General features: G+C 38.7%; 1 protein-coding gene across 1 annotated transcript in view; it reads left to right on the top strand.

Moving 5' to 3' along the window:
• Positions 1-2,729: 2,729 nt before the first annotated feature.
• The window catches only part of LOC128646917 (uncharacterized), a 265,084-nt gene continuing 246,361 nt past the window's right edge, over positions 2,730-21,452 (top strand). The window contains exon 1 of the mRNA XM_053699725.1: positions 2,730-2,792. Coding sequence (XP_053555700.1) covers positions 2,754-2,792 — 39 coding nt within the window. The 5' untranslated portion in view covers positions 2,730-2,753. The remainder of the gene's footprint in view (positions 2,793-21,452) is intronic.

Consider the following 21,452-nt stretch of genomic DNA (forward strand, 5'->3'; position numbering starts at 1 on the left):
AAAGGGTTTAAACGCATAAGCTGCATTTACATAGTTGCAGAAAATCAACAGTTGTAAGGGGTAAAAATCAGTGATTCACACAATCCATTCCTGGCTTCTGTGTTATGCATCATTTACATCATAGAATTTGACGGTAGATAAGAACCTAAAAAGGCCCATCAAGTCTACCCATATTACATGTTACTTTTTTCTTAGGATAGCCTTATGCATGTCCCGGGCATTTTTTAATTCCTTTACATTCTTTGTGTTAACCACCTCAAATGGAAGTTTATTCCATGAATCCACAACCCTTTCTGTAAAAAATAGTTTCCTCATATTCCTCCTGAATCTGATACCCTCTAACTTTAGATTGTGACCCCTTGTTTTGGCATTTGTTTTTTGTGGAAAATGCTTTCAGCTTCTGCTTTATTAAGTCCCTTCATATATTTGAAGGTTTCTGTCACCTCTTTCCCTTCTATCCTCTAAACTATACATATTTAGGTCATGGAGTCTTTCTTTGTATGTTTTATATTGTGTACCATTTTAGTAGCCCTCTTTTGGACAGCTTCTGCATTTCTTTTTATCAGCATGCTGAACACTTGTCTGTTAGTAACCGTAATCCATGGTGTTACACATGTAGCACCTAGCAACTTTATAGTTTGTTGGGTATTTTTGGAAGAAAAAAGACCACTTTTATAATAATAATAATAAAAAGTACACAAATAATTTGCGTTATCGATTCTCAGTTGTTTCTCCGCAATCTTCAGTCAAAAATTGGTGGCTTTCCAAACCCACCGTGAGGCTTATTTGCATTAGCCAATCATGTTGGGAAACCTGGGCTCTATCTCTATCCATAGTTCCGGGCAGCACACTCTATCCCACGCATGCGCTTTTTAATACGATTTTACCAGTGAAATCCCTAGATGTTATGCGCTCAGCATAAATTAACGTTTTAATAATTTTGAGCGCATCAATTGGATATTATGAAATGGTCTAGACACAACCATTTTTGGGAATGGAATTGGTGATGTAAATTAGAAGATAACATTTTATATTTTTATCAAAAAAGAAGCTTCAATTTCAAATGTAAGTTAATTCTGGTGGTGCCTTTTATGTACTCTTTGATGTTTTTTATAATGATATTTTTAAAAACTTTTGTAATCGTTTAATGTCAACAAAAAAAAAAAAATTGTATATAACATAATTTGCACATATGGCCTTTAACTGTGATCAATGCTTTCAGACAAACACAGTTTAGGAGTGTGGGTTTACAAGTTTTTCTGAATTGCGGTAGCTGTGTAAACATGGACTTCATATGTTTGTTTGAAAGACATGTAAATGCATTACTAATGTTTTATAAATATAAAGAAAAATATTGTTTACTATTATCTTTGTTGTTCATTTTCTGTATTATTCTTTAAAGGGACACTAAACCCACATTTTTTCTTTAATGATTCAGATAGAGCATGCAATTTTAAGCAACTTTCTAATTTACTCCTAATATCATTTTTTCTTTGTTCTCTTTCTTTATTTAAATAGCAAGAATGAAAATCTTAGGAGCCAGCGCATTTTTGGTTCAGAACCGAGGTTACGCTTGCTTATTGGTGGTTAAATGTAGCTACCAATAAGCAAGCTCTATCCAGGGTGCTGAACCTAAAATGGGCCGGCTCCTACGCTTTACATTTATGCTTTTTAAATAAAGATAGCAAGAGAACAAACAATAATTGATAATAGGAGTAACTTAGAAGTTGCTTAAAATTGCATGCTCTGTCCGAATCGTGAGAGAAAAAAATTGGCTTTAGTATCCCTTTTAATAAAGTGTAAAAATGGTACAATAATGTGTGAAATGTCAGAGGTTTACTATATCTTTTTATTGTGCAATTTATTTTATTTGCTTACTTTTTTTGTACACAAGTGTGCCCCATCTTTGTGCCTTACCATATTCTTGTGTTAGACATAATTTTTGGCCAAGTTTGTGTAGTGTAAACGCTTGGTTACTGGTTTTCATTGATGCCAATGGGAGACGATTATACTTAACTGCTGCCGGTATTTAGTAAGTACTAAGTGAAAAATCTGCACTATATAGACATAAAGTAGAGCAAAATGTTTTTGAGTTAAGGTACTGGAAGCCAATGTGGGTATCATGTAATTACAAATGGGAAGAAAACAAAAATAAGGGATGCAGTGGAGAATAAGTTGAATCCTGAAATTTTAATTTTAACAGTTAATGACTGATGAAAAGTAATTATTAGCAATTATGTAAATGTGGTCATAGTGAGCCAATGATGAGGTATATGTCCGTAGTCACCATTGACCAACTAGTACCCAGTAATGCATTGCTGCTTTTACTCAGGGCAAGATGTCCTTGTTGCTAGCAACGGCCCCAGCTCAGTGCTATGGCTTATCCCGCAGTGTCCTCCACAGAAGGTTTTGCCAGCCAGGTGGCATTATGAAGTAGCCGGGTGGGGGCAGTGTAATACTTTGCAATATTGTAACATTTTCAGGTATTTATAAATGGTGCTTCAGCATAATTTAATATAAATAGATTTCCCAGGGGTAACAATGGAAATCAAGAGAACAAAGAAAATTTGATAACAGAAGGTTGATTCACATTTTTTACATCCCAGCTATACAGCTACTGAATGAATTTACTGTTATATTGTATAGTTTATTATTGATGTATTTATATTTGTTTCTCCTTTTACAGTTCTAGCTACTAAGGTAAAATTCCAGTCGCTAAGTACGTAGAAGCATCTCGGCCAGGAGACAAGAGAATGTCCTCAACACACTCAATATCATCTGAGTTTCCTCAGGTATAGATTATTTCTATAAATGTGTTACTTGCTTTAAAGGGACAGTTTACCCTTAAACCTCCTCTACTTTAATTTGTTTCCAATGATCCATTATTCCCTACACCCCAACAAGCTTTATTGAATGTTTTTCATAAAGGCATACATTGTAATTAAAATAAAATGACACATGAGTACTTACAATTATTATTATACTTTATTTATGAAGCACCAACATATTCCGCAGCGCTGTCCATGGATACAATTAATTGAAATAAAACAATGATATAAAACTTGTAAGAAACAGGACAAAACTTACAAACACATACAGGAGGAATTGAGGGCTTTATTCCCGTGGGAACTTACAATCTAGAAGGGTAGGAGGTTGAGAAACAAGAGGTGAGGGCTGCAAGATTGAGAAAGATGTTAATGCAGAGTTAGATGAGGGAAATGTTAGGTAAGTGAAATTAATTTATTATTGCGTTGGGTGGTAGGCTTCACTGAACAAGAAAAGTCTTCAGGGATTTAAAGGAAGAAAGATTAGGGGAAAGCCTGACAGCACGAGGGAGAGTGTTCCAGAGGGTAGGTGCTTCACAACAGAGGTCCTGCAGTCTAGTATGAGAAGAGGTGATAGTCGCGGATGCAAGGAGCAGGTCCTTGTTGGATCTTAGTGGGCCGGCTGGAGTATACTTGTTTATTAGAGAGGATAGGTAGAGGGGAGCGGCGTTGGTGAGAGCGTTGTATGTAAGGGTTAGAATTTTTAATTTATTTCTTCTGTGAATGGGGAGCCAATGAAGGGACTCGCAGAGAGGTGCAGCAGATATAGAGCGACGGGAAAGGTGGATCAGCCTGGCAGAGGCATTTAGGATGGATTGAAGGGGGGAGAGGCGGGAAAGAGGAAGGCCAGTAAGTAGGTTATTGCATTAGTAAAGTCGGGAAATAACAAGGGAGTGGATTATTTGCTTTGTGGTGTTAGCGCTCAGAAAAGGGCGAATCTTGGAAATATTGCGTAGATGGTTGCAGCAGGATGTAGAAAGCGATTGGATATGGGGGGCGAAGGATAGATTTGAGTCAAGTGTAACTCCGGGGCAGCGGACTTGGGGCGATGAGGAAATGGTGATGCCATCAACAGGGATAGAGAAGTCAGAAGTCGGCATAGAGCTTGATGGGGGGATAAGAAGGAGCTCCGTTTTGGACATGTTAATCTTTAGGTGGTGAGAGGCCATCCAGGAAGAGATACCAGATAAGCAGTCGCTGACATGAGAAAGGACAGAGGGCGAGAGAGCAGGGGTGGAGAGGTAGATCTGGGTGTCATCAGCATAGAGGTGATATTTGAAGCCATAACTGTTGATAAGTTTACCCAGCGTAGAAGTATAAATGGAGAAGAGTAGAGGACCCAGAACAGATCTATGAAGTACTCCAACAGAGGCATTGGAGAGGAGTCGTCGCCGGCAAATGACACAGAAAAAGACCTGTGAGAAAGATAGGAGTGAATCCAGGAAAGAGCAGTGTCACAGAGGCCAAAAGAGATAAGGTCCTGTTGGAGGAGGGGGTTGTCAACTGTGTCGAAGGCAGCTGAGAGGTCAAGTAAGATAAGTATAGAATAGTGGCCAATATTTTTAGCAGAGAAAAGATCGTTAGTAACCTTGGTAAGGGCAGTCTCAGTTGAGTGTTTGGGGCGGAATCCAGATTGCAGGGGGTCAAGCAAGGAGTTGGCGGACAGGAAGTGGGTTATGCGATTGTAAACTAGTTTTTCAAGGAGTTTTGATGTTAGTGGAAGCAGTGATATGGGGCGGTAGCTTTCAGGAGAATTAGGGTCGAAGGAGGATTTTTTGAGTTTGGGAGTGACTTTTGCGTGTTTGAAAGAAGATGGGAATGAGTCGGTAGAGAGAGATAGGTTGAAGATGTGAGTAAGAGCAGGAGTGAGGGTGGAAGACAGGGAGGGTATTAGATGGGAAGGGGTAGGGTCGAGCGGGCAGCTAGTGAGGTGTGAGAAAGATTGTAAGGAAGAAACTTCATTCTCAGTGGCTGGATGGAAGATGCAGAGGGAGTAACTGGGCCTGTTGGAATATTGCAGGTTGGTGTTGGGATGTTGCTATAGATAGTACTTTTTTTTGTTTAAAAAGTAGTCTGCCAGGTCTAGAGCACTAAAGACGGACAGGGGTGGTGGAGCAGGTGGGTAGAGGAGAGAGTAAAATGTGGAGAAGCGTTGTTTGAGGAAAGAGTAAATATGAGAGAAGAGAAGGAGGTTTGCTTGGCTAAGTGAAGGTCAGAAAAATAAACATTTATAGTGTATGAAATCAGGTTCAGAGTGAGTTTTCCTTCAGACACACTTCTGAAGCGTGATCATCGAACAATCAAGCGTTTCATTCAAAATAGTCAACAGGGTCGCAAGAAGCGTGTGGAAAAACCAAGGCGCAAAATAACTGCCCATGAACTGAGAAAAGTCAAGCATGCAGCTGCCAAGATGCCACTTGCCACCAGTTTGGCCATATTTCAGAGCTGCAACATCACTGGAGTGCCCAAAAGCACAAGGTGTGCAATACTCAGAGACATGGCCAAGGTAAGAAAGGCTGAAAGACGACCACCACTGAACAAGACACAAAAGCTGAAACGTCAAGACTGGGCCAAGAAATATCTCAAGACTGATTTTTCTAAGGTTTTATGGACTGATGAAATGAGAGTGAGTCTTGATGGGCCAGATGGATGGGCCCGTGGCTGGATTGGTAAAGGACAGAGAGCTCCAGTCCGACTCAGACGCCAGCAAGGTGGAGGTGGAGTACTGCTTTGGGCTGGTATCATCAAAGATGAGCTTGTGGGGCCTTTTCGGGTTAAGGATGGAGTCAAGCTCAACTCCCAGTCCTACTGCCAGTTTCTGGAAGACACCTTCTTCAAGCAGTGGTACAGGAAGAAGTCTGCATCCTTCAAGAAAAACATGATTTTCATGCAGGACAATGCTCCATCACACGTGTCCAAGTACTCCACAGCGTGGCTGGCAAGAAAGGGTATAAAAGAAGAAAATCTAATGACATGGCCTCCTTGTTCACCTGATCTGAACCCCATTGAGAACCTGTGGTCTATCATCAAATGTGAGATTTACAAGGAGGGAAAACAGTACACCTCTCTGAACAGTGTCTGGGAGGCTGTGGTTGCTGCTGCACGCAATCTTGATGGTGAACAGATCAAAACACTGACAGAATCCATGGATGGCAGGCTTTTGAGTGTCCTTGCAAAGAAAGGTGGCTATATTGGTCACTGATTTGTTTTTGAATGTCAGAAATGTATATTTGTGAATGTTGAGATGTTATATTGGTTTCACTGGTAAAAATAAATAATTGAAATGGGTATATATTTGTTTTTTGTTAAGTTGCCTAATAATTATGCACAGTAATAGTCACCTGCACACACAGATATCCCCCTAAAATAGCTATAACTAAAAACAAACTAAAAACTACTTCCAAAACTATTCAGCTTTGATATTAATGAGTTTTTTTGGGTTCATTGAGAACATGGTTGTTGTTCAATAATAAAATTAATCCTCAAAAATACATCTTGCCTAATAATTCTGCACTCCCTGTACATCTGACACTCTGGGGGTCGGTTAGGAGTCTTAAAAGCATCAGAATGTTATTAAAAATAAATAAATAAGCAAAGCTATAGATTGTTACTAAAACACTCCCAGATAGGCTATATAAATGGATCATCTACAAAACATGTATTCAAAGAATAATCTAGTGTACAATGTCCCTTTAAGTAACATTAGAGTGATGGTAAAGTTATTTGATTATATTAACAATATTTGTAATAAAAAAGTAAATGATGGGCACTTTCATTCATGAAAATTATTGTAAACCCTAAATTATATAATTACTATTTCATGTTATACATTGCACAGTGCCCTCGCCCGCAACGCATACTCTTTGTCTGTGTTCAATGACGAATCATGCTGTAGCCAATCATATCGCGCCCCCTTTGGCGTCAAAACCAGTGATGTTATTAACTTGCTTTGCGCTAATGGGGGCGCAATACAATTTGGCTAAAGCATGATTCGTCATTGAACACAGAAATAGAGTATGCATTACGGGAGGAGGAACTGCGCTATGTATAACAACAGGAAATAGTAATTATTTTTATAATTTAGCTTTTACAATGATTTCCATGAATGAACGTGCATTTACTTTTTTGTTCTTCAAATATTGTTAATATAATTGATGAACTTTACCATAATGTTAATAAATGACAGAACATGTTTATAATGCAAGGTATTACACTGCCCCCACCCAGCTATTTCCCAATTCCACTTGGTTGGCAAAAGTTTCTGTGGAGTACCCTTGTATCCTTTGTTAAAAAGCATACCAAGGTAGCTCAGGAACAGCAATGCACTTCTGAGAGCTAGCTGCTGATTGGTGGCTGCTCACTCAATGTATGCAGGTAACTCCCAGTAGTGTATTGCCGCTCCTTCAGTAAAGGATGCCAAAAGAATGTAGCAAATTTGATAATAGAAGTAAATGGGAAAGTTGTTTAAAATGTTATGCTCAAGAATGAAACATTTTGGGTGCCATGTCCCTTTAAAATTTAAACACAGTTTGCAGTTGCTTAATGATATTCTTTAGTATAAATAAAAGCTTTGATTCGGTCAATTAACTCCTTCATGTCTGGGGCAAGTGGTCAACTTGCTTGAAAAATGAAATCACATGATCGCCGATGATTTCAAGGCTGGGATCGGATCATGGGACACTGCCTATGATACTAGGCACGCCCCCTGTCCGGTTTTGCATTAAACAAAAGGAGGATGCTGCAGGACGGCAAAAAAAGCTAGGGTGTTCCATGCCGTCCTAAGGGCATGGAACATCCTAAGGGCGTGAAGGAGTTAAAGTGTCCAATTTGTTCCCATTACCCTTTCCATATTATACGTCTAGTTTATCAATCTCCTGTTCTTCTTTGAACTGGTAATTGCCTCTTCTCATCCTGCAAATGTTTGTCCCCTAAGGGAATATGTATCGTAAATTATCCCTAGAATCTTTTTTCCCTTTATTATTTTTTTTTATTGAGATTGAAAAAGATATTGCAGAAAAATATATCCAAGCACTCTTGGAAAGTTACGTAAAGACATATCATAGATACATTAAACATTGGGGTATTCCAATACCGAAATGATCAATATATGGCAAAATATAACGTTAAACAAACTTCACTTTTTCTTAATAAGTTATGGTTAATTCTCCCCATGAATATAACAACATTTATGATGAAAGGGATTACCCCAATGTTAAACTGTGGTCTCTCAGGGACCACCCCAAATATAAATCAGATGAGAGTGAGGCAAATTATGGCAAAGAACAAAAAGAGCCAGTAATATGTCTATATAAAGAAAGTAACAGTAATCCAACAATTAGAAAAAAAGACCGTTTAAAAACTAAAAAGGTTACAAATTGTCAACAAGAAGGAATCTGTAATATACATAAACTATATATTATGTTAAGTAACAGCCCATATGAGCCTACATCATAGAGCTCAATAGATACCGTATGTTGACCTATGACAGCGATAAAATTAACTGTCTTATTTTGCTTAGGTTATCCTTTATGTAGGGTTTAAATAAAGTTAAAAAGTCATAATTACCTAAAATTATCTAAAATATGGTATCACCGCCACCACCATTGTTAATTTTACAACAGCTTCTTGCTAGTAAAGGAAAATATCGACGGCTGGCAGCGTAAACAAAACCATATAAATCTTACAAAAACCATATCATCTTAAAATAGAAATGGCAACCCGATATCAAGCAATAAACTAAGGCATCTTAATATAATTAGTCTTAAAGGGACAGTCAAGTCTAAAATAAACTTTCATGATTCAAATAGGGCTTGTAGTTTTAAGCAACTTTCCAATTAACTTTTAGTACCAATTTTGCGTTGTTCTTTTAGTATTCTTAGTTGAAAGCTAAATCTAGGTAGGCTCATATGCTAATTTCTTAGACCTTGAAGGCGGGCTCTAATCTGAATGCATTTTGACAGTTTTTCACCACTAAAGGGCGTTAGATCATGTGTGTCGTATAGATAATATTGAGCTCACGCACGTAAAGTTACCTAGGCGTCAACACTGATTGGCTGAAGGCTAAAAGTCTGTAAAAAAAACTGAAATAAGGGGGCAGTTTGCATAGGCATAAATACAACGTAATTACAGAGGTAACTCGTGTATTAATATAACAGTGTTGGTTATGCAAAACTGGGGAATGATTAATAAAGGGATTATCTATCTTTTTAAACAACAAAAATGCTGGTGATGACTGTCCCTTTAACAGAAAATAGCAATAGCCTCCCATTAAACACTGTCTTTATGAATATCGTCAAGTCCATTAAACATCACCTAAAGAGAGGTGCTAGACAGAGAATATTAAACAACCATCAAGGAGCTAGAATGCATACATATAGTTGTTAAATAATTAACTTACATTTAACTTAAGGGACAGTCTAGTCAAAATTAAGCTGTCATGATTTAGATAGGGCATGCATTTTAAACAACTTTTCAGTTTTACTTTTATCATCAAACTTGCTTTGTTCTCCTTATATTCTTTGTTGAAGGCTAAACCTAGGTAGGCTCATATCCTAATTTCTAAGCCCTTAAAGGCCGCCTATTATCTCAGTGGATTTTGATATTCTTTCACAGCTAAACAGTGCTAGTTCATGTATGCCATAGAGATAGCATTGTGCTTACTCTCGTGGAGTTACCTAGAAGTAGGACTGGGCGATATGGTCATATGGTGATTTTCTTAAAAATTACTAAAACACCTTAATTTTCTAACAAGCTGAGGGGAGGGGGAGAGTGGGAGGTGGGAGACAGACTCAGTGGAAGTGAAAGCAGTCTGAATTACTTGCTGCATATACTTATTCCTAGAGATTTATTCCATAAAATAATTGTTTTTATTTTCAAATAAAAACAAATATTTTTATTGGATAAATCTCCAGGTATAAGTATATGCCAGGACAGTGCCAAATCTGTTATTCAGACTGCTTTCCCTTCCACAGAGCCTCCCTCCCTGTCCCCGGAGCTTGTTTACTTTAGTTTTTCTAACCCTGCAGACAGTGGCAGTGCAGTCAGATCGCTGCTTTCTGCTTACTTTCTTGCATCCAGCTTCCAGTCGCCTTAGTGAACAACCCACTTTGACCACGTGTCTCCACTCTTCTATGCCCGGCAGTGCCGCCTATTCTAACTGCAGTGTGTGCACGGCTCCTCTGCCTAGCTATATGCTAGACCAGAACATGTCACTCAGTTACCGGTTGTCCGGGACCGGCTCCTTCCATTGTATTCACAAGGCACGATCATCGTGACGTGATGTCCCCCCAGGCCCCGCCCCCCCATAAAAACCACGGACTCTCAAGGTTTTTAAATTGTGGCGGTTAATAGCGGTTTAAAACCGTATATGCGGTTAATCGCCCAGCCCTACCTTGAAGTCAGCACTAGTTGGCTAAAATTCATGTCTGTCAAAAGAACTGAAATAAGGGGGCAGTCTGCGAGGCTTAGATACAAGGTAATCGCAGAGGAAAAAGTGCAATAATATAACAGTGTTATGCAAAACTGGGAAATTGGTAATAAAAGGGATTATCTTTTTAAACAATACAAATTTTGGAGTAGACTGTCCCTTTAAGAGTTCTCAGTGCATGTCTTAATAAGTACAATAGTATTTTCATCAATACAAAATGTAATTTTAAACAAAGACCTAATATTATCATGGGTGCGTGTGTGTGTGTATGTATGTGTATAATATGTATGTATGTGTATATATATATATATATATATATATATATATATATACACACACATTATATATATATATATATATATATATATATATATATATATATATATATATATATATATATATATATATATATATATATATATATACATATATATATATATATATATATATATGTGTATATATATATATATATATATGTGTATTAGGCAAATTAGTATTTTGACCACATCATCCTCTTTATGCATGTTGTCTTACTCCAAGCTGTATAGGCTCGAAAGCCTACTACCAATTAAGCATATTAGGTGATGTGCATCTCTGTAATGAGAAGGGGTGTGGTCTAATGATATCAACACCCTATATCAGGTGTGCATAATTATTAGGCAACTTCCTTTCCTTTGGCAAAATGGGTCAAAAGAAGGACTTGACAGGCTCAGAAAAGTCAAAAATAGTGAGATATCTTGCAGAGGGATGCAGCACTCTTAAAATTGCAAAGCTTCTGAAGCGTGATCATCGAACAATCAAGCGTTTCATTCAAAATAGTCAACAAGGTCGCAAGAAGCGTGTGGAAAAACCAAGGCGCAAAATAACTGCCCATGAACTGAGAAAAGTCAAGCGTGCAGCTGCCAAGATGCCACTTGCCACCAGTTTGGCCATATTTCAGAGCTGCAACATCACTGGAGTGCCCAAAAGCACAAGGTATGCAATACTCAGAGACATGGCCAAGGTAAGAAAGGCTGAAAGACGACCACTACTGAACAAGACACACAAGCTGAAACATCAAGACTGGGCCAAGAAATATCTCAAGACTGATTTTTCTAAGGTTTTATGGACTAATGAAATGAGAGTGAGTCTTGATGGGCCAGATGGATGGGCCCGTGGCTGGATTGGTAAAGAGCAGAGAGCTCCAGTCCGACTCAGACGCCAGCAAGGTGGAGGTGGAGTACTGGTTTGGGCTGATATCATCAAAGATGAGCTTGTGTGGCCTTTTCGGGTTGAGGATGGAGTCAAGCTCAACTCCCAGTCCTACTGCCAGTTTCTGGAAGACACCTTCTTCAAGCAGTGGTACAGGAAGAAGTCTGCATCCTTCAAGAAAAACATGATTTTCATGCAGGACAATGCTCCATCACACGCGTCCAAGTACTCCACAGCGTGGCTGGCAAGAAAGGGTATAAAAGAAGAAAATCTAATGACATGGCCTCCTTGTTCACCTGATCTGAACCCCATTGAGAACCTGTGGTCCATCATCAAATGTGAGATTTACAAGGAGGGAAAACAGTACACCTCTCTGAACAGTGTCTGGGAGGCTGTGGTTGCTGCTGCACGCAATGTTGATGGTGAACAGATCAAAACACTGACAGAATCCATGGCTGGCAAGCTTTTGAGTGTCCTTGCAAAGAAAGGAGGCTATATTGGTCACTGATTTGTTTTTGAATGTCAGAAATGTATATTTGTGAATGTTGAGATGTTATATTGGTTTCACTGGTAAAAATAAATAATTGAAATGGGTATATATTTGTTTTTTGTTAAGTTGCCTAATAATTATGCACAGTAATAGTCACCTGCACACACAGATATCCCCCTAAAATAGCTATAACTAAAAACAAACTAAAAACTACTTCCAAAACTATTCAGCTTTGATATTAATGAGTTTTTTGGGTTCATTGAGAACATGGTTGTTGTTCAATAATAAAATTAATCCTCAAAAATACAACTTGCCTAATAATTCTGCACTCCCTGTGTGTATGTATGTATGTATGTATGTATATATATATATATATATATATTTTGTGTGTGTGTGTATATGTGTGTGTATATATATATATATTTTGTGTGTGTGTATATGTGTGTGTGTGTATATGTGTATATATATATATATATAAGAGAGAGATAATTAGCAGAGACAAAGCTTAACTTGCGCATGGACTAGACTATAAATGAACAAGTTTAGGAGTCCTCATTCAGTAATAACTAGATAATAACTAGTCCTCAGCATGGTATGGAGATCTCAGCATATATAAATCACACTTATCTCTGATAATAAGCCAAAAAAAGGCACATCAGGCTGTCAAGTTCTCACTACTGCAAATTTGACCAACTCTGAGGCAAAAAAACAAACAAAAATAATCAGCAAGTCATATTAAATAGTCTAAATAACTAAGGATCTGTAATAAGATTCACACAATCAGCCATCACCTCTTTTCCATGTATTTCTAATCATGGCCAAGTCATGTATATTAGTGTAGTTTGGTATAGCTCTTAAAGGGACACTGAACCCAATTTTTTTCTTATGTGATTCAGATAGAGCATGACATTTTAAGCAACTTTCTAATTTACTCCTATTATCAATTTTTCTTTGTTCTCTTGCTATCTTTATTTGAAAAAGAAGGCATCTAAGTTTTTGGTTGAGACCTCTGGACAGCACTTTTTTTTATTGGTGGATGAATTTATCCACCAATCAGCAAGGACAACCCAGGTTGCTCACCAAAAATGTGCCGGCATCTAAACTTACATTCTTGCATTTCAAATAAAGTTACTAAGTTTAGATGCCGGCCCATTTTTGGTGAGCAACCAACTAAATCTGCAATAGGCAAGCAGCTTGGTGTGAAGAAATCAACTGTGGGAGCAATAATTAGAAAATGGAAGACATACCAGACCACTGATAATCTCCCTCAATCTGGGGCTCCACGCAAGATCTCACCCCGTGGGGTCATAATGATCACAAGAACGGTGAGCAAACATCCCGGAACCACACGGGGGGGACCTAGTGAATGACCTGCAGAGAGCTGGGACCAACGTAACAAAGGCTACCATCAGTAACACACTACGCCGCCAGGGACTCAGATCCTGCAGTGCCAGACGTGTCCCCCTGCTTAAGCCAGTACATGTCCGGGCCCGTCTGAAGTATGCTAGAGAGCATTTGGATGATCCAGAAGCGGATTGGGAGAATGTCATATGGTCAGATGAAACCAAAGTAGAACTGTTTGGTAGAAACACAACTTGTCGTGTTTGGAGGAGAGAGAATGCTGAGTTGCAACCAAAGAACACCATACCTACTGTGAAGCATGGGGGTGGCAACATCATGCTTTGGGGCTGTTTCTCTGCAAAGGGAACAGGACGACTGATCCTTGTACATGAAAGAATGAATGGGGCCATGTATCGTGAGATTTTGAGTGCAAACCTCCTTCCATCAGCAAGGGCATTGAAGATGAAACGTGGCTGGGTCTTTCAGCATGACAATGATCCCAAACACACCGACCGGTCAACGAAGGAGTGACTTTGTAAGAAACATTTCAAGGTCCTGGAGTGGCCTAGCCAGTCTCCAGATCTCAACCCCATAGAAAACCTTTGGATTGAGTTGAAAGTCCGTGTTGCCCAGCGACAGCCCCAAAACATCACTGCTCTAGAGGAGATCTGCGTGTAGGAATGGGCCAACATACCAGCAACAATGTGTGACAACCTTGTGAAGACTTACAGAAAACGTTTGACCTCTGTCATTGCTAACAAAGGATATATAACAATGCATTGATATGAACTTTTGATATTGACCAAATACTTATTTTCCACCATAATGTTCAAATAAATTCTTTCAAATCAGACAATGTGATTGTCTGTCTGGATTTGTTTCCACATTTTGTCTCTCATAGTTAAGGTATACCTATGATGAAAATTACAGGCCTCTCTCATCTTCTAAGTGGGAGAACTTGCACTATTGGTGGCTGACTAAATACTTTTTTGCCCCACTGTATAAGAAAGAGGCCAGTCCAACTAAATCTTGCCTTTGCATATTGCCCTAATACTAACTTCGCACACCCCCTTCCAATATAGAAATTGAAATAGCTTTTGTTACCTTTGAAGTACAGAAAAAAATAGGAATTTAGTAGTGATATAGCTGAAAACATGTAACAATTTAGGAAATGTATAAATGTTTTCACCACTTTGTTATAATCCATTCAGTGTGCAAAAAAACTTTTGTAATTGTTTTAATAATGACAGTTAATTAACTTATTAAAATATAGACATTTTATGGAATCATTGTTCACCCAATGTGCTATGAGTTTCATTGAAACATAGATTTAGCTTAAGTGCCATAAAACATGTTGAGATCTGTACATATCCTATAAGGGCTAATTAAGTAAAAATAGTTTGCAAAATGACTTGCATAGCTATGCTGTCTGTAGTGTCTGATCCACCCACCCTTATCAGTGTTTAGCATCAGAAACACACACGTTGTATTTCACTGTAGCTTATTTACTTCTAGGCATGCTCCATCAGATAATCCCTGATAGGTTTTGCATTCTACCAAAGCAATTATAGATATAGATACAGCCATAGAAGAAAATATGTGGGGGGAGTTAGAGCTGTACAATTTGGAACTTAAAAGAAATTGTCAATAGTGAGGCACTGCAGTATAAATTTGCAGGTAAAGTAATTAAAGTGCTTATTATTATATTTTGTCTCTATCCCAACTTGTTTTACTGGTATCTCTCCCTCATTATATTTCAACTGAGTTCACAGCTTCTAGGCAGGCTACAGCAGATAATCCCTATTCACTTTCACATTCTACCAAAAGAACAATAAACATAGATACAGCCATAAAAGGAGTTGTGTGGGGGGAGTTAGAGCTTTAGAATTCAGAAACTAAAAATAAAGGGTTAATGGCGAGGCAATGGAGTCAAAATTTGCAGGTAAAGTAATTAAAGTACATATTATATTATTTTGTCTCTATCCCAACTTGTTTTATGTCCCTTGAAAGGTACAGTAAACCCTCAACATTCCCTTCATAATTCAAATAGAACATACATTTTTTAACAAATTTAAAACTTTTATTATCAAATAGGCTTTATTCTCTTGTTATCCTTGGCTGAAGGAACAGCATTGCACTACTGCCAGCTAGCTGAACACATCTAGTTAGCCAAATAGCTAATCACAAGAGACAAATGTATGCATGCACCAATCAGCAGATAGCTCCAACTAGTGTAGGTTATGTACTTATTCATTTTCAACAATGGATACCAAGAAAGCACATTTGAAAATAGAAGGCCTAGATTTAGAGTTGGGCGGTAGCCGTTAAAACCAGCGTTAGAGGCTCCTAGCGCTGGTTTTTACCGCCCTCTGGTATTTGGAGTCAGTCATTAAAGGGTCTAACGCTCACTTTTCAGCCGCGACTTTTCCATACCGCAGATCCCCTTACGTCAATTGCGTATCCTATCTTTTCAATGGGATCTTTCTAACTCCGGTATTTAGTCGTGGCTGAAGTGAGCGTTAGAAATCTAACGACAAAACTCCAGCCGCAGAAAAAAGTCAGGAGTTAAAGTGAATGTCAACTCAACCATACCCGTTTACGCCATATGTTAAATCAAAACAATTTAGGGGGACTTTCATTCATCGTTTTTGCAGGTCTTAAAATTGAAAGCTGAAAAATACCTTATACTAGTGTTTTTTCAATCGCGCTTCCTCCACCCGCCATTTAGTTCCTCTTGTTGAGGTTGATTGACATCAAGGATTTCCAATAGTGTTTTCCACCCTGTGGCGTCCAGCCCCTTTTGTTCCAACGTCATGCACTTCTTCTGCGCATGCGTTACATGAGAATTTCCATTTCGGAAGCAATGCGCGTTCACGAGACACGCATGCTCTATTGATAGTGTTGTGTAGAGTATACTGTGAGCTCTGCCTGCCGGGGTAACTGTGGCTGGGAATCTTACACAGTAGGCTGCCTGTCATGGGGGATATACAGAAGTGCAGCGTTCACTTGGGTAATAGAGCGGTACTGTAGCCCACCAGGTGGCTTTCATGATTGGCTGGAAATTGCCAATGGTCTTATTGGCTGAGGCTTTTAACGCATGCGCAGATTGTGTACATCGATTTTGAACGCAAGCGCATAGTTAGGGCGCATAGTAAGAGCTCCACGGGTGCGCGCTTTCAAGGAAGTGCCGGATGGGAGGAGTTCCATCTCAAACCGGAGCCAAGTTATTTTTTAAACTATAATAGAAATGGTTTATTTATTTATTTGAAAAAGTGCTAAAGTAGTGTTAGGAGGCTTCAGGAGTTGAAAACTTGACATTCACTTTCAGAGCTTTCTGGGCTAACGCCGGTTTATAAAGCTCTTAACTACTGTGCTCTAAAGTACACTAACACCCATAAACTACCTATGTACCCCTAAACCGAGGTCCCCCCACATCGCCGCCACTCGATTACATTTTTTTAACCCCTAATCTGCCGACCGCCACCTACGTTATACTTATGTACCCCTAATCTGCTGCCCCTAACACCGCCGACCCCTATATTTATTAACCCCTAATCTGCCGCCCACAACGTCGCCTCCACCTGCCTACACTTATTAACCCCTAATCTGCCGACCGAATCTCGCCGCTACTGTAATAAATGGATTAACCCCTAAAGCTAAGTCTAACCCTAACACTAACACCCCCCTAAGTTAAATATAATTTACATCTAACGAAATAAATTAACTCTTATTAAATAAATTATTCCTATTTAAAGCTAAATACTTACCTGTAAAATAAACCCTAATATAGCTACAATATAAATTATAATTATATTATAGCTATTTTAGGATTAATATTTATTTTACAGGTAACTTTGTATTTATTTTAACCAGGTACAATAGCTATTAAATAGTTGAGAACTATTTAATAGCTAAAATAGTTAAAATAATTACAAAATTACCTGTAAAATAAATCCTAACCTAAGTTACAATTAAACCTAACACTACACTATCAATAAATAAATTAAATACAATTCCTACAAATAAATACAATTAAATAAACTAACTAAAGTACAAAAAATAAAAAAGAACTAAGTTACAAAAAATAAAAAAATATTTACAAACATTAGAAAAAAATTACAACAATTTTAAACTAATTACACCTACTCTAAGCCCCCTAATAAAATAACAAAGACCCCCAAAATAAAAAAATGCCCTACCCTATTCTAAATTACAAAAGTTCAAAGCTCTTTTACCTTACCAGCCCTTAAAAGGACCTTTTGCGGGGCATGCCCCAAAGAATTCAGCTCTTTTGCCTGTAAAAAAAACATACAATACACCCCCCCCCCCAACATTACAACCCACCACCCACATACCCCTAATCTAACCCAAACCCCCCTTAAATAAACCTAACACTAAGCCCCTGAAGATCTCCCTACCTTGTCTTCACCACGCCGGGTTCATCGATCGATCCAGAAGAGCTCCTCCGATGTCTTGATCCAAGCCCAAGCGGGGGGCTGAAGATGTCCATGATCCGACTGAAGTCTTCATCCAAGCGGGAGCTGAAGAGGTCCATGATCCGGCTGAAGTCTTCATCCAAGCGGGAGCTGAAGAGGTCCATGATCCGGCTGAAGTCTTCTATCAATGGCATCTTCAATCTTCTTTCTTCCGGATCCATGTTCATCCTGCCGACGCGGAACATCCATCTTCACCGACGACTTTCCGACGAATGACGGTTCCTTTAAGGGACGTCATCCAAGATGGCGTCCCTCGAATTCCGATTGGCTGATAGGATTCTATCAGCCAATCGGAATTAAGGTAGGAAAATTCTGATTGGCTGATGGAATCAGCCAATCAGAATCAAGTTCAAGCCGATTGGCTGATTCAATCAGCCAATCAGATTGAGCTCGCATTCTATTGGCTGTTCCGATCAGCCAATAGAATGCGAGCTCAATCTGATTGGCTGATCGGATCAGCCAATCGGATTGAACTTGATTCTGATTGGCTGATTCCATCAGCCAATCAGAATTTTCCTACCTTAATTCCGATTGGCTGATAGAATCCTATCAGCCAATTGGAATTCGAGGGACGCCATCTTGGATGACGTCCCTTAAAGGAACCGTCAGTCGTCGGGAAGTCGTCGGTGAAGATGGATGTTCCGCGTCGGCGGGGTGAACATGGATCCAGAAGAAAGAAGATTGAAGATGCCGTTGATAGAAGACTTCAGCCGGATCATGGACCTCTTCAGCTCCCGCTTGGATGAAGACTTCAGCCGGATCATGGACATCTTCAGCCCCCCGCTTGGGCTTGGATCAAGACATCGGAGGAGCTCTTCTGGATCGATCGGTGAACCCGGCGAGGTGAAGATAAGGTAGGAAGATCTTCAGGGGCTTAGTGTTAGGTTTATTTAAGCGGGGTTTGGGTTAGATTAGGGGTATGTGGGTGGTGGGTTGTAATGTTGGGGGGGGGGTATTGTATGTTTTTTTTTTTTACAGGCAAAAGAGCTGAATTCTTTGGGGCATGCCCCGCAAAAGGTCCTTTTAAGGGCTGGTAAGGTAAAAGAGCTTTGAACTTTTGTAATTTAGAATAGGGTAGGGCATTTTTTTATTTTGGGGGTCTTTGTTATTTTATTAGGGGGCTTAGAGTAGGTGTAATTAGTTTAAAATTGTTGTAATTTTTTTCTAATGTTTGTAAATATTTTTTTATTTTTTTGTAACTTAGTTCTTTTTTATTTTTTGTACTTTAGTTAGTTTATTTAATTGTATTCATTTGTAAGAATTGTATTTAATTTATTTATTGATAGTGTAGTGTTAGGTTTAATTGTAGATAATTGTAGGTATTTTATTTAATTAATTTATTGATAGTGTAGTGTTAGGTTTAATTGTAACTTAGGTTAGGATTTATTTTACAGGAAATTTTGTAATTATTTTAACTAGGTAACTATTAAATAGTTCTTAACTATTTAATAGCTATTGTACCTGGTTAAAATAATTACAAAGTTACCTGTAAAATAAATATTAATCCTAAAATAGCTATAATATAATTTATATTGTAGCTATATTAGGGTTTATTTTACAGGTAAGTATTTAGCTTTAAATAGGAATAATTTATTTAATAAGAGTTAATTTATTTCGTTAGATTTAAATTATATTTAATTTAGGGGGGGTGTTAGGGTTAAAGTCAGACTTAGCTTTAGGGGTTAATAAATTTATTAGAGTAGCGGTGAGCTCCTGACGGCAGATTAGGGGTTAATACTTGAAGTTAGGTGTCGGCAATGTTAGGGAGGGCAGATTAGGGGTTAATACTATTTATTATAGGGTTATTGAGGCGGGAGTGAGGCGGATTAGGGGTTAATACATTTATTATAGTAGCGCTCAGGTCCGGTCGGCAGATTAGGGGTTAATAAGTGTAGTTAGGTGGAGGCGACGTTGGGGGCGGCAGATTAGGGTTAATAAATATAATATAGGGGTCGGCGATGTTAGGGCAGCAGATTAGGGGTACATAGGGATAATGTAGGTGTCGGGGGTGTACGGAGCGTCAGATTAGGGGTTAAAAATAATATGCAGGGGTCAGCGATAGCGGGGGCGGCAGATTAGGGGTTAATAAGTGTAAGGTTAGGGGTGTTTAGACTCGGGGTACATGTTAGAGTGTTAGGTGCAGACGTAGGAAGTGTTTCCCCATAGCAAACAATGGGGCTGCATTAGGAGCTGAACGCGGCTTTTTTGCAGGTGTTAGGTTTTTTTTCAGCTCAAACAGCCCCATTGTTTTCTATGGGGATATCGTGCACGAGCACGTTTTTGAAGCTGGCCGCATCCGTAAGCACCGCTGGTATCGAGAGTTGAAGTTGCGTTAAATATGCTCTACGCTCCTTTTTTGGAGCCTAACGCAGCCATTCTGTGAACTCTAAATACCAGCGGTATTTAAATGGTGCGGCCAGAAAAAAGCATGCGTAGCTAACGCACCCCTTTGGCCGCAGAACTCTAAATCTAGGCGGAAGTGATTTTAAAAGTGTCTTAAAATGAACCATGGACATAGTAAAATAGGACATTTCTGCATTTACACTATCTATCCCTTGTTCCAGTGCATGATATGCCATTCCTCCATATGATTATCATTGATGGGTCATGTGAAGATATTGGGGGTAGGACTCTGATCTCTAAAGCATACTATAGAGCTTCTTTAAATCATCAGAATGTGCTATGACTTTGCTTTTAGGATAAAACATTTGTGTGTTATTTGGTCTTTTCATCAAAGTTTACCACTTTTGATTTTTTTTTAATGTATTTTTACAGGAAGGCCATATATTTTCTTACAGTCCCTTTTACTGAAAACACAGTAGAAGCAAATATACAATAAGAATATTTAAAAAGCCATAGCAATTACTCATCTTTGGACATCTTTCTTTTAAATATGATATTGTTGTTATATTTTTATATTAAAACATTTCTTTATTAGCTCTTTGTGTGTGTATATAGTAGGGATGCACCGAAATGAAAATTCTGGACCGAAACCGATACCGAAAATTCAGGATGCCCCTGGCCGAAAACCGAAATTGTTTTTTCTTTTAAAATTACTGTGTGTGTATAGCTGAGAGAGCTTGTAGGCGGGAAAGCTCCAACAAATGGGCGTGGTCACTTGTACCGTAGGACGTGATCTGCAGCGAAACTGGTTTTGTTTTTGGGTGTAGTTATCCGTGCACCTGATCGTCTCTCATTGTATCTCCGCCTAGTTCGGGTCTCACACTGACCGGTCAGATTATATGTCCGGAGCCCCAAATGGAGTCTGCCTATCACCAGGACTACCGGACTTAGCTACGACCTTACGTGCAAGGTGGTTATAGAAAGTTACTGTGCTTTTTTTGTATACACTGTCTGGTGGGTGCTAATTTGTACCAACTGTGTGCGAGCTTGGGGCTTATGCATATATAGTGTGCACGCATATTTGCCTCAGGTGAATAGAATGTCTACGCACAAGAGGCTGATGTATGAGCACTGTATATAAGGCTTATACATATTCACTGTGTGTGCTTAGGGCTGTGTCTGATAATATCAAGTGTTTATAAACATGTGACTTATCCTCCTTTGAATACTGTATTCAGAACTTTTGGTTTTCTTCTAAAAAAAAAAAAGGGCACTGCTGGTTTCAAATATCATCATGCCATGGTACTTATGTGTGTGCGCTGTGTACCAGTGCTGTGCTG

This window comes from Bombina bombina, chromosome 2, assembly GCF_027579735.1.
Source record: "Bombina bombina isolate aBomBom1 chromosome 2, aBomBom1.pri, whole genome shotgun sequence".
Classification (NCBI taxonomy): domain Eukaryota; kingdom Metazoa; phylum Chordata; class Amphibia; order Anura; family Bombinatoridae; genus Bombina; species Bombina bombina.